At 54.8% G+C, this 13,065-nt stretch overlaps 1 protein-coding gene and 1 long non-coding RNA gene across 2 annotated transcripts; both read left to right on the top strand.

The window, feature by feature from the left end:
• Positions 1–100: 100 nt before the first annotated feature.
• Positions 101–2,681, top strand: LOC121081051 (acrosin-like). Its single transcript, XM_040579693.1, has 5 exons — positions 101–283; positions 598–798; positions 1,138–1,403; positions 1,694–1,839; positions 2,298–2,681. Exons 1-5 carry the CDS (start codon positions 195–197, stop codon positions 2,649–2,651), a joined length of 1,056 nt encoding a protein of 351 aa, XP_040435627.1. The 5' UTR covers positions 101–194; the 3' UTR covers positions 2,652–2,681.
• Positions 2,682–8,052: 5,371 nt separating this feature from the next.
• LOC121081053 lies at positions 8,053–11,687 on the top strand. The gene is made up of 3 exons (XR_005825571.1): positions 8,053–8,139; positions 8,755–8,945; positions 11,573–11,687. It is a non-coding gene; the product is annotated as an uncharacterized LOC121081053 (long non-coding RNA).
• The last annotated feature ends 1,378 nt before the right edge of the window (positions 11,688–13,065 follow it).

Genomic DNA, 13,065 nt, shown 5'->3' on the forward strand with positions numbered 1-13,065 from the left:
TTACTTTGTTACTGACTCATAGTAATACACAGCACCCGGAACCAGGCACTCTGTGACATCAGTCCTACGTCCAAGGGAACCCCGTCTGTGACATCAGTCCCACGTCCAAGGGAACCCCGGGCAACGGGAATCCTGCGGGCAGTCCGTCGGCAGCCGTACTGGTGGCGACAAGCCCTCGTCCTTGCAGCTGCCACATGTCGCTGGCAGCGATGGATTTTCTGCGTCTCCTCCTTGTCCTGCTGGCCGTGTGCTGTCCTGTGCACGGCACATGGGACAGCTGTGGGTAAGTGGCCCGAGGCTCTGGGAGGGAGCTTGGGCAAGCCTTGTGGGCTTCACTGGAGGGGGCCTGCTTGTCCCCCGTGGCCACCCCCCAGGTTCCTGAAAGCCATGTGGGAGGCTCAGTGCCTTGGCAGCAGCCAGGCCGCCGGCACAACTCGTCTGCGGGCTGAAGCAGAAAGCGGGGCGAGGGGAGCGGGTTTTGGCCCCACGGGTTTCCTCGGCCCTTCTGGCCATGCCTTGTGGGGAGGGAAGACGGCTGGCCTTCAGCCGCAACGGCGCAAGCCATCCAGCAGCACAGTAAGGAGTTTCTGGTTACAGAGGGAGCTGCGGGCTTCGTCCCATGGCTTTTCACTACGGCATGTCGCGCGTCGTGGGTGGCACAGATGCCCTGCCAGGGGCCTGGCCCTGGATCGTCAGCATCCAGGCTCTCGTGGAAGGAGGCACGGTGCACATCTGCGGGGGCTCCCTCATCAGCCCACAGTGGGTCCTCACCGCAGCCCACTGCTTCATCGAGGTCAGGTAAGGAGGACCAGGGGTCGGGGCTAGCCCCACAACACTAGCAGGTGCCCTGAGCGCAGCGGCACGTGCTACTGCCGTCCCGTTGCCCTGCAGCACGCCCAGTGCCTGGGCACTCCGGAGCCCCGCCGAGAGGCTGCTCAGGAGAAGGCTGGGCTCGTGCCACTGCTTCCCAGCAGCCTCCCGCTCGACACTGCTTGAGCCCAAGGCACGCGAGGGCAGTCGCAGCCTCCCTAGCGCTGCTTGCCTCTCTCCCTCGTCGAGCAGAAGGCAGGGCAAGTGCCGGGCTGCTGCGGCACGTGGCTGCGCTCCCTCTGAGCCCTCTCTCCATCTGCCTTCCAGGGACATCACCGTCTTGCGCGTGGTGCTCGGTGTCACCCAGCTGACTCAGCTGGGCCCTGAGGCTCAGGTGCGCGCCGTCAGGCGGCTGCTGGTTCACCAGCACTACTGGAACGTCACGCAGCGGAATGACATTGCCTTGCTGGAGCTGGACCAGCCTGTCCAGTGCAACAGCTACGTACAGCTTGCCTGTGTGCCCGACGCCTCGCTGAGAGTCTCAGAGCTGACAGCCTGCTACATCAGTGGCTGGGGTGCCAGGAAAGCAAGAGGTGAGTGGCCCAAACGCAGCGGCGGTGCCAGTGCAAGCTTGGCCAGCTTGGGGAAGCAGGATGCGCTTCCTGATGGCAGAGGCGAAAGCCAGAGTCAGGCTGTGGGGGCGTATGCCTCTCTCTTCCAGAGAGGGGCCCGAGCCATTGACCCAGAGCAAGGCAGAAAGGCAAGAGCGGTCCAGCGCCTGTCGGCATGCAAAGCCGGGCCCCGGGGGAGGGCTTCAGCCAGACGGGGGAGGAGAACTGGCAATGAGCTGCTGGGTGTTCATTCCTTTCTGTGCTCTTCACAGCTGGAGGATCGGCATACGCGCTGCAGGAGGCCCAGGTCCACCTCATTGATGCCAGGGTCTGTAACAGCAGCGGCTGGTACAGGGGGGCCATCCACACCCACAACATCTGTGCCGGCTATCCGCAGGGCGGCATCGACACCTGCCAGGTAGGAGCGTGCTACAAGCCAAGCCCTGGCAGCACAGGCAGCCCCGCCACAACCGCCCAAACGTGCGCCATCGCGGCCTTTTGCTGGCCACTCACACTCCCATGGCTGGGTCCCCACCGCTGAGGGCCTTACCCGCCCTTCCCCATGGGCAGGCCCTTGCCCAGGGCCTGCCCGCCTTGTCCCAGAGGCCTGGCACGCTGCCCAGAAGGCCCACCCGGTGCCCTTGGCAGCCCACAGCTCCACCATCCCAGCCGTCTGACACACCTTCACCACCACCGTGAAGAGCGGTGGGAGCGAGCCCTGCCTTACAGGCCCACCGCCCCCTGCCAGGCAAGCTTCTGCAGAGCTTGGCTGGCCACTGAATGCAGCTCTGGCAGGTGCCGTGAGAGAGAAGGAGCCAGCCACCGGGCTGACGGTGGCCACCCAACAACCCCTCCATCCTCTCTCCTGTGCTGCAGGGGGACAGCGGTGGGCCTCTCGTGTGCCAAGACAAGAGCGCCGACTACTTCTGGCTTGTTGGCGTGACCAGCTGGGGGACGGGCTGTGCGAGAGCAAGGAAGCCCGGAGTCTACACCTCCACCCAGCACTTCTACGACTGGATCCTGGTGCAGATGGGCCTGCGCCCAGCAGTAACCACTACTGCAAGGCCACAGCCAGTCTTCACCTACACCCCCGTTCAGAGGCCAAGGCCATGGCCAAGGCCAAGGCCAACAGAATCGAGCCGGTTTCCACCCTGCCCGTTTCCAGTCCAGAAGCTGCTGGACTTCTTTACCCGGCTGCAGGAGCTCCTGCAGTACCTAAGGGCAAAATAGCTTGGAGCAGCACCATGAGGAGCATCCAGGGCAGGCTGCAGCGCACGACAACCGTTTCCTGCTGGGGCAATTCCTGCTGATGAAAGGCAGCCTCAGTGACAAAGGCCTGCTCTGCCTTGCCCGCGCTGCTCACAACGGCAGAACTCAGCAGGCTGCCTTCTTGCAATAAAGTGTTTCCCTTGGCATGGCTAACCATGCGCCAGTGCACTGCAGTCTCCTGTGTGAGGCAAGGGCTTCCAGAGCCGGCACCTGCCGAAGGAGGCAGGCTGCCAAGTCGGGCACAAAGGGTCACCGCAAAGGGCTGAAGCTCTGCCTGCTCCGAGAGAAGCAGGAGGGAACAGTGGAAGGAAGGCAGGCACGTCATAGGAGGGCTCAGGGCCTTGGGGGTGGCAGTTGGAAGCAGAGAATGCCTTGGGCTGGCTCCTGCTGGCATCCCTGTGGGCTTCTGTACGAGGCGCAAGCCAGCTTGAAAGTGGCCTCTCAGGGCCAGCTGGGCTTCAGGGGAAATCCACGAGCTGGGGCCTTTGCTCATGCCACGGAGTTCCTGGGCTTCCCCAGCCTGCTCTGCTTTCACAGCTGCACCATGTTTCCAAGCCCAAGCCTACGGCTGCAGTGGCTGCAGGGAGCGCCATGAGCTTTGAGTGGGAGCAAAGAGGCTGCTGCTGCTGCTGCTCCCCGGCTGCCTCCTGGCTGTAGTATCGGCCACGCTAGAGGAGCAACCGGAGGCCTGGGGCATACCAGACACCTATGGAGGGGTGCGGCGGGGACTCGAGTGGAATGGTCGAGACTAGGGGACCGGGCCCCCCAGTCCGGTGGGCTTTTCTTGAGGGCTTGAGGCTCTGCAGAGGGGTCTGGGGTGCAAGGAAGGCCTCAGAAGGGGGCCTGAGTGGACTAGAGAGAGCCTAAGGCAGCCTCCGGGTAGGCAGGGGAAAGGGTGCCCAGTGCCAGGTGGCCTCCGCAGCCACCAGGGACCTGGGCACAGGCACTGTCACGTGGGGAGGCAGGGAGCGTGGCATGGGCTTGTTGTGCTCATCATCTCCTTGCCCCTTTGCAGTGCCTTGATCTTGCAGCTAGTCCAGGCACTGCCCCCCACCAGCACCGGGACCCTTGCACAGCACTCCAGCTTAAGATCACTGGCACCGGCTGCCCAGAGAGGCCTCTGGAAACATTCCAGCACCACCTGCACAGGATGTTGTGCAACCTGCTCTAGCACAGCCTGCTTTGGCAGGGCGCTGGACTGCATAATCTCCAGAGGTTCCCTCCAACAACGACCATTGTGTGATTCTGGGACTCGCGGCACTTTGGCTGAGGAAGAAGAGGTCAGGACCCTCAGGCCACCCGACACCTGACTGCCTTCCCAGTGCCTGTCCAAGAAACCTGCCAGTCCCTCACTAACGGAAGTTGGACCTGCACACGTGGGCTTGCACATGTGCATGAGCACTGCAGGGCAACAGCCTTCTCTCTCTTCCCCGTCCTCTACCGCAGGGCGAGCGCAGACGTTCTGCCAAGGGAGCACCAGTCTGCACAGGCCCCGCTGCTGTCGCTGTCATGCAGCGGCTCTTCTACCCCGGGCTCCCTCTACTGTGTCCCACACCACTGGCCTGGTGTGATGGCAGAGCCAGTGGCATTGCCCGGCTCTGCACCTTCCTGGTCCATCAGGGCAACCTGGGTGCCAGTGGGGAAGCTGGGAATTGCCCTTGGCCAGGGCCTCTCCCTGGAGCTGCCAGAGGAGGAATTCCTCGTGGGTGGCAGGGATGCCAAAGCATGAGGAATTCCCCATTGGATGGCAGGGGACAGTGTGTAGAGCCCCATTGATTTTTAGCCACCCCCAGCAGCCCCTCAGCATTGCCACGGTCACACAGAACCTCACCGAGGAGCTCATCCATATCGTCCAGGACACCCTCATAATGACCAGGCAGTACCAAAAGTTTCTGCAAGTAATGATGGCCAAGTGGCAAGAGGCGGTCTGTAGTGGGATGCACACCACGCTCACCACCACCCCGCAGTTCTCTCCCTCCCCCGCTGCCAGGGAAGACGAGCAGCAGGAAAGAGGATCAGGTCTATCCAGGGCTGCTGGAACCCAGAGGGTTTTTCCAGGGCCTTCGAGTAGAGCTGCTGGGGCAGATGCGCACATGGAGAAGATGGCAGATGGGGACAAAGACCAAGGGGAGGACACGGGGCCAAGCAGAAGTAGCCCTGTGCAGGTGGGCAGAGGGAGCCCAATGGGGATGAGGAAGAGGAGCCCCATGACACCAGACAGAATCAGCTCCATGGGCCTGGGCAGCACCATCCACGTGGGGCCAGGCAGCAGCACCCCAGCAGACCCCAGGCCCCAGCACCATGTCCCCATGGGCAGGGCACGTGGGCAGGCAGCCTCAGGACCCTGCTGGGCAGGATTGTGCCTGCAGGAGGGCTGCTCCCACCTGTGGGGCTGCCCAAAGGCTTGGTGGAGATGCCACTGCCGGCACCACTGTGTCCGTTTCTGCAAGCCCCCATGGTGGCAGCGCTGCTCCCAGAAGAGCAGTGGGTTCCCCTGCCAGTGAGCAGCTTGCAGGGTGCAGGGCTGGGAACCCTCCGGGGTGCACCCCCATCTGAAATGTTAAATCTTTCCTCTGTCCTGGTGCTGGGGCTCATCCATCCATCTCGCAGCTGGGGCTGTGTCACCCTCGATGCCTGAACCCAGTGGGGATGTGGGTACTGCTGGCACCCACAAAATGGGAGGTGGTGGTGTCTGGTACCACAGTGGGTGTGCTAGAATGTGCGGACCAGGCTGGGCTAGAGAAAGGGGCCAGCATGAACCTCATCAGGTCCAACAAGTGCTGACTCTGGCCCCTGGGGATGAACAAGCCCTGGCCCTTGCACAGGCGGGGGCCACCTTGCTGGAAAGCAGCTTGGCAAGGAAGGTCCTGCTGGGCTCCTCAATGAGCTGCCTGCTGGGCAGGGGGATCTGTGCCCCTTGCAAAGGGGGGATCCAGTATGTATTGAGAGCCCACGGTGAATCCATACACCACAAATAGAAAGGCATGTTATCCCCAGGTTGGCATATTCAAACGGCTAACAAATGGGGTATGGCCTTGGTGCCTTAAACATTTTTGTCCAATCTAGATAATAGAGTTGAAACATGGGAATAAATCCCCCACTCCATCAAAACACTCCCCTCAGGAATTGTTTGTGAACCATTTGTTGTGAATCGTGGAATAGAACAATGGAGCATGGCATACCCTAGACTTGTGAACCCTATTCCAAGCATGTGTCCTTGTTGGGGTTTTCAGGCACCAGGGTTTAAACCTGCAGATCCCACCTGTTATGAAAAAACTACCAGTCAAGGAAACACATTGCAATATGCAGTTTTGCTTACCCACAAAACAAAATGGAATTTTGTGTGGGAAGGAAAAAAACCAAACTACGACCCATCAACACGCTCCCCTGTTTGATATCCAGCTCCTCAGGGTCCTTTCTGAGCATGTTCAGATGGGAAGATGTACTTTGTACTACAAAATTATTTACATATGCCTAAGGCACTTGGGTAAGTCACTTTGATCCTGGGGGCCTTTCTTGGGGTCTTTAGAGATTGTTGGTGGTTACAACTTGGTGAACTTCAGCTGAACTTTCCTGGGGCACCTGCACTCTACTTGTTGTTCTAGAACGTCATTTATTCTCTGTGCTATATGGTTTTGATGGCAACACACCGTTACCCCCCACTTCCCTCGTCTATTGGTATAGCCCAGGTGCCTCTGTAAGCTTGCCACCCCTTACTGAGCTTATTCAATAGGTCGAGTTAATCATTGCTTTAGTTGCAGCCTCTCCTAGTGATTCTTTATAACTTCATCCCATCAGTGAGGAGAAGCGTCCAGCTCTCCCACTGAAGGCAGCAGCCTCGAGTCACCAGGCTGCTCCCTACAGGAAGCAATCCCGACTGCCTGGATCTCACCACTGAGAGGCTGTATTTAAAAATGAAGTGTTTTCCAGCAAGGGAAACAAGGCTTGAGCGCTCATACTCCGGCTGGTGACTCTCCCAGGCAGCTGCATATTGCCAGTCCCTCAGCAGGACAGGTGTAGCCAGAGCCCTGTCAGAGTCAGCAGCAAAACACGCTAGCCCTATTCCTGCAGGAACTACAAATGCCAGGGCAGCTGCGGGGGGCTCTGCGAGTTGGGGTGCCTGGTGCCTGTGCCCAGGGCACCTGCCGGCACCTCTTTCCCTCCTTAGCTCTCGGCTCACCCCCAGGGCTGCCCCGGCTGGGCCTGACTCCAGCTGCCCCGGGAGCCCGGCACACCGGGGGGTTGGAGCCTCCTCACCGCACCCCCAGGCAGCCAGCAGGCAGCAGACATCCCTGCGCTGGGCCTAAGGGCCTCCCTTGCCCCACGGCCGGCCACAGGCCCCCCTCAGCTGGGACACAGCCCCAGCACAGGCTGTGCCTGCCCAGACCAACATGGCTGCAGGAGGCTGAGGGTGGGCAACAGCAGCTCCCAGCATGCCCCGGGAACAACGTGGCCATGGGGCGGCCCCGGGCCTACAGCTCCCAGCATGCCCTGGGAACAACATGGATGCCAGAAGCCCAGGGCCTACAGCTCCCAGCATGCCCTGGGAACAACCTGGCTGTGGGATAGCCCCAGGCCTACAGCTCCCAGCATGCCCCGGGGCACAGCTTCTCCCAGCAGGCCCCAGGGTGCCCCTGCCCTGAAGTCGGGCCCTGTGGGGACACCAGCCCCCAGCCCTGGCCCTGCAGGCCCCACAGCCACAGCCCAGGGCTGCTTGAGCACAGGCCCAGGCCCTGGAGCCCCCGTGGGGCAGGGACGAGGGGGAGAGAGGCACCGAGCAACAGGGAGAGGTGGGTCAAGGCAGAGGGGTGGTCAGGGAGGGACAGGAGGCATCCAGAGGGGCAGGGGGAGCGGGAGGGGCTGGGCAGGGGTGGAGAAAGGACAGGGACTGGTGAGGAGCAGGCAGAGGGTTGGAGCGGGACAGAGGACAGAGGGGCAGGGGTGTGCCGGAGGGAATGCAGGGTCAGCAGCAGGAGAGAGGGACAGGGAGAGGAGCAGAGGGGCGGGAAGGGGGGCAGAGGCACAGACCAGCACAGACAGGGTGAGGGACCAGGATGAGCAGGCTGTGACTTTGGCAGTGGGCGGCAAAGCTGCTTCTGTGGGTCTTTCCTTTCTCCCTCTGCTCTTATCCCCTCTCCCACCCTTCCCCTCGGTGAGGCTGTGTCTGTGGTGTGCCTGCTCTGGTGAAAGGAGCTCCTGCACCAGCCTGAGGACAAAAGAAGAGGGGCAAGGAGCAAGGTCTTGCAGTCCTTAGTTTGCAGGTTTCATATACTGTCCCCTGTTCAGAAAACACAGTGTATATGTGGGTCAGTGGGTGCCGGCAGATTTTTATTCTTTATAGCAATTTCTTTAAATACCGGGCTTCATGCAGAAGGTTCGCACGGTGCTGTGCTTCTAGTAAACAGAATTGCTTTTATGCATGCTGCAGTCTGGAGGTGGCAAGTGCCAGGTGAGAGACGAAGATGGAAATGAAAGCAAGTGACGCACTTGCAGTGGTGATCCTGCCACAAACATGCTGTGTATTGACATGGGAGAACGCTGCAGGGACTCTCAGAAGTCAAGGTTTTCAGTGCTGTTTCTGTATTTGAGACCCAAGGGATGGTTTCCCTCTGCATGTGTTTTCTGTGCAGGTATGTGCATGGAACATGGGTGTGTCCCTGTGCCATAAGTGGGACTGATGGCAGCTTTTCATTTCATTCCAACTCAAAAGTAAAGAAAGACTGTACCTGCAAAAGAATTCAAACAGCCGTCTGTCTTTCCCAGAGCGAGCATAGAAGCATGGGGGAGCAGTTTGCAGGTTCAGAACTTGAGCCTGCTCTGGGTGGTAAACCCTCAGGAGAGGAAAGAGAAGCCCCCACTTTTTTAACTACAACTCTGCTTCCCTTAATGTGTCTTCTTGTTAGATTGTGTCAGTGGTCAGTTTAAAAGGACATGATTAAACTGTGCTTGTTTATCAAGATATTTGAGGGTTATTTACTGTCTTAAATCCGCTTACGAGTGGGGCACTCTGTTGCCCTGTGGGCAGTACAATGTCGAGACTGGTAATTTTCCTTTTCTTCCCTAGTGTACAGATGCATTTATGAAGGCAAGTGTTGGGTCTTATTGGTGCCACACAAGAAACCAACGTGTGAAACCCAGACATTCACTGTTAGAAACAGGAAGAAGCCCTTGCTTCAGATTCTGCAAAAGATGTACCAAGGCTGAGGAAAGTGGCAAAAAGGGAAGAAATGCCGTAGCATAACTTTGGGATGGCAGGTGAGGTTTCCATCAGTGTTCCTCAAATGTAGCAGCCTCATTTTGTTTGCGGATGTGGTGTTGAACTCAAACTGCGAGACTAGTTTCCTTTATTGTGGGTGATACTATAGCGCACGTACCTTTCATGTCCCAAGTGAAGTTGCCAAGGCTCTAGTTAAACTTCTGCAGAACCCCCTCAAATTTTCCTTAGTGCGTGATTTCCTTCAACAGTCAAGTCCAGGTCTGTGGCATACAATAACCCCTCCCCTATTTGGGATCTGGATGCGGCTGATTTTTAATTTAGACTTATCTGCTGTTAGAGATTTCTTTTTTTTGGTCCAAATAGGGAAATGCTGATTGTATGCATTCTTTTGCTTTTTCATAGTGGTGTTCCATGCTTAGTCATTTGTTCCTTACAAAAATAATGTATGGGTGTCTATGAAGCTGGAGGTGTTTACGTTCTGGTGGCTGAATGTAGCAGTGGAGCTATCTTGCTGTATTTAAATCAAGAGGAGCATAATGTAATTTCACTTAAAATATGGTCTTGGTAGGCAGATCCTACCCTGATAAGCATTTTAAAAAAAATAATTAAAAAAAATTCAAAACTGTGAAGAGGTATAGGTGGAGCACCTGAACTGGTGCAAGGCAGGAATTGTCTCGCTGGTATCCACACATTGCAGAACTGTTGCCATCATGACCGTAAAATAGTGAGCCATTAATGTTAACTACTAGCAGCTTGTGAACCTAACAGTCAAGGTAGAAAATAATTTCCCACTGCCACCTTTTTTTAATTTTCTTTTATGTTTTAAAGTTTCTGATTTGATACTTTCTGATGTATTTGAAACCTGTGTCATATCCTGTGTAGTTTGTGACACATGTGTGGCAGATGGGACTTTTCTGCTTGGAGAGGTGGTGAGATGGAGAGTGGAGAATGGTTTTATGGCACAAGTGTGGAAGTATAAAAAGGGATTAAGAGGCTTGTGTACCTTGCTGCCAGTTCAGTGGCATGAGAATTCCTGTAATGACAAATTCCTTCTGGCTCTGAAGGAATGAACATGCCAACCTGCTGAGTTTCCACCCAGAGCAACACTAGCAACGGATGTCCTTCCCAAATGGTGAGGTGGTTGTAAGCTTCATCAGTAGTAGAAGCTGTGGAGAAAGTCACGAATCATCTGCCGTTCTGCAAGTCAAGTGCTTGGCTCTTTTGTCACTAGTGTTGATTTAAGGGTACACTGCTTATAAATAGCACTTGACCTTTGTAATTCTTCCTACTGCTAAGTTCTCGGTGCCGTAAGAGAACCATTGTGCTGTGAAGGCCCTGTAAACATACGGCGATGTTTGTGTTTATCCATTTTGCCTTCCCTTAGATGATGTTATTTTGTAATTTGAAACCTTAGTGGCAGGATTTGGGGCTTTATCCTGATCAGCCATCTAAGGGCCAGCTCTCGGCTGCAGCTGCAGCATAAGTATTCAGGTGGTTTGAGCACCAAATGAAACTTCCACTTGGCTCTCATCTTGGCTTTTCCCGTCCTATTAATTTTTATATTTTAATAAGGAGTTTTAAGTATTTGGCTTCCTTACATAAAAAAAAAAAAAAAAAAAAAAAACCAACAGTGCTATCCTTGACCTGTTATGATAGACCCCTAATCTGGAGGGCAGAAAGCTGGAGACCACCAGGAAGATGTTGAGAGGAAGGGGAAGAATGTTAGAGCCATGAGTTGGGTGTTCTTCATCTGGCCAGATCTGAGGAGATGGAAAAGGTGCCTCCCAGGTAGCTAAAGGGAAGCGCAGGAGGGCAGCTGGGAGCCAGAAGTGTGGTGTGGGCATACGGAAGTGCTACGCTGTGGTGGTGTCAGGCAAATTATTTTCAGGAGGTTTCACATTTGTTTGTCATTTCCCAAGCTCCTGAGGTGCAGGAATGCTGGAGGCAAGAAGCTGCCAGCATCAACTATGTGGAGAAAGAACACTTCTATCTCCATTTTACTGTCCTCACTTCTGTGTTGTGGTGGCAGGGCAGTAAAGACCCGGACGCAGACCCCTGACCCCTGACCCTGTGAGTATGCAGGCAGGTTGTGTGGCCAGTGCCGGTGTGGTTCTGGCACAGAGGATCAAGCGCTTCATGCTTCAGAGCTGTCAGGCTGACACTCTTCAGCACTCAATGAAGCTCTAAATTACAGCTAAAGGAAGACAGAAATTTTGCTTCAGAGCTTGATAATGTCGTTCTGATCCATCCTTTTGCTTGTTCTGTGGCTACAGAAGGGAGCCACTGCCTTGGTAGGAGCATCCATTGAGTTCTTCATGTGTGATATTAGAGGATCATTGTGTCTGTTTACGCATGAGATCATTACAGTAGGTGTTTTGAAGATGTTCACATGTGGTACATAAAACCTTTGCCAGTAAAACAGTAAATCCATGCAGTGGGGTCTAAAGCACGCAGATCCAGTGCGATCCTCCAAAGCGCTTTGAAGTGTCTCCCGAGGGTACAGACTTGGCTGTTGGTGATTCTGTTGACCTGCTTTTTATAGCAGGTTGCTTGGAGAAGTTGCTGTGTCAGAAGTAGTCTTCTGCGGGCTGGATGCTGCAAATGGTAGGATGTTTAAGGAAGCAAGTGGGAATAACCTTCAGACTTGGTTTTATTCTTTTAACAGATTGTACACAAATGTAGTAGCCTGAGTAGGCTGCTTTTAGCAGGGGAACGTGACCTGACTGCACAGGAGGCAAGGAACTCTCTTCTTCTCACTGACCATGCGCCCTCAGTTTCAAGGCAGATTCTGAAAACGAATATTTGACCCATGGGAAATGCAACTTCAGATACGTAACTCAGGTGGGACCGCTGTGGTGTGCCCTGTGATAGGAGCCGTGTATCCCAACCTGTGAACGTAGAGACTGGGCCCGGTTTTTAGCTTGGTTCAATATGAACTCTGCTGACTGATTCTGTGATCAAGAGCAGGCCAAGTCCTGCCCCCTGAGAGGATGTTGTCATGGGGTGGAAGGGTTGAAGTGCGGTGACTGCGTCAACAAACAGGTGGTTTGAAAAGTCTTTTGGGCAAGGGTCTGGTACGCTGGTGTAATGCTTTTTCCCTTTACAAAGGTGTCCAGCAAACACAAGTGTTCCTGCATGTGTCCGGTAGCACAGAGACCTCTGTACTTTCTTTGGACTGATTGTTGTATAAGATCTGGGGGTTTTTGGACAGCTCTGAAATTGTTCAGAAGGTGTCTTGTATGTTGTGTGAAATGGGTCATCACTTCCATAAACCTCTAGCCTGTAAAGAAGAGCCGTGGAAGTAAGGAGATTTTTGGGTTTTTTCTCTTTTTATTGTTACTGGGAGGAAAAGCAGTGATTAACTATTTGACCTGTTGATACCCCCAGATGCAGGGCTGTGCAGTGCATTTGAGGTGGATCACTCCTGTAGTGCCAAGACTGAGCCCAGACTCCTCAATGCTTTGCACACTGGCAGTGGAAGTCCTTGTGCAACTGTGGGTACTGGCTTTCTGTGCTGTAGCGTGAAAAATACGAAGCACTGGGGTCAAGGTTTGCAGAGAAGTGGGAAAAAGTTGATTATTTTGTGCTAGGAAGCACAGGAATGTCCTGTAGTTTTCAAACTTTGAATGTCTCCACTTGGAATTTAAAAACTGCTTTTTAACTCTGCTGCTATGTTTCAGTGGGGCGGGAAGGTGTCTTGTAATTACAGATGATCCGTTCCCTTAAGAAGGATCTTTGCCTTCTGAGTTGAGCTTTCTTGGCTTTACATGAAAAAGTGCCTCAAGCTGTACGATTTCAGATGGCAGTGAGGGAATTACATCTCCGTGGGGATTTAGAGACAAATCCAGAAGTATGTTGCCTTATCGTTTCAGTATATGAACTTTTCTAAACAGGATTTGCTGGGTTTTGAGCAAGAGACCCACTTTTCACGTGCCTACATAAACCCCGTTTTCTCAGACAGACACATGCATTGTGGTTTGTGATGCAATACTGACTTGATTCGTAAGCCGTACTGTGCTGTGCTCTTCTGGGCTTGTCGTAGTCCTTTGAAACACAGCCCTGCACATCAAAGGGGCAAGCTGTGTCATCTGCTTTCCCCCACGACATAGAACAATGTAACTGTCATAAGTACAGGCAGAACAAAACTAGTTGAGGGAT

Source organism: Falco naumanni, chromosome Z (genome assembly GCF_017639655.2).
Source record: "Falco naumanni isolate bFalNau1 chromosome Z, bFalNau1.pat, whole genome shotgun sequence".
NCBI classification, from domain to species: Eukaryota; Metazoa; Chordata; class Aves; order Falconiformes; family Falconidae; genus Falco; species Falco naumanni.

Excerpts from the sequence above, each read along its gene's own strand:
- LOC121081051 (XM_040579693.1), top strand. The coding sequence starts at position 195 with ATGTCGCTGGCAGCGATGGATTTTCTGCGTCTCCTCCTTGTCCTGCTG. Across the intron at positions 1,404-1,693 it reads GGGTGCCAGGAAAGCAAGAG|CTGGAGGATCGGCATACGCG; the intron begins GTGAGTGGCCCA and ends TGCTCTTCACAG. Across the intron at positions 1,840-2,297 it reads GCGGCATCGACACCTGCCAG|GGGGACAGCGGTGGGCCTCT; the intron begins GTAGGAGCGTGC and ends CCTGTGCTGCAG.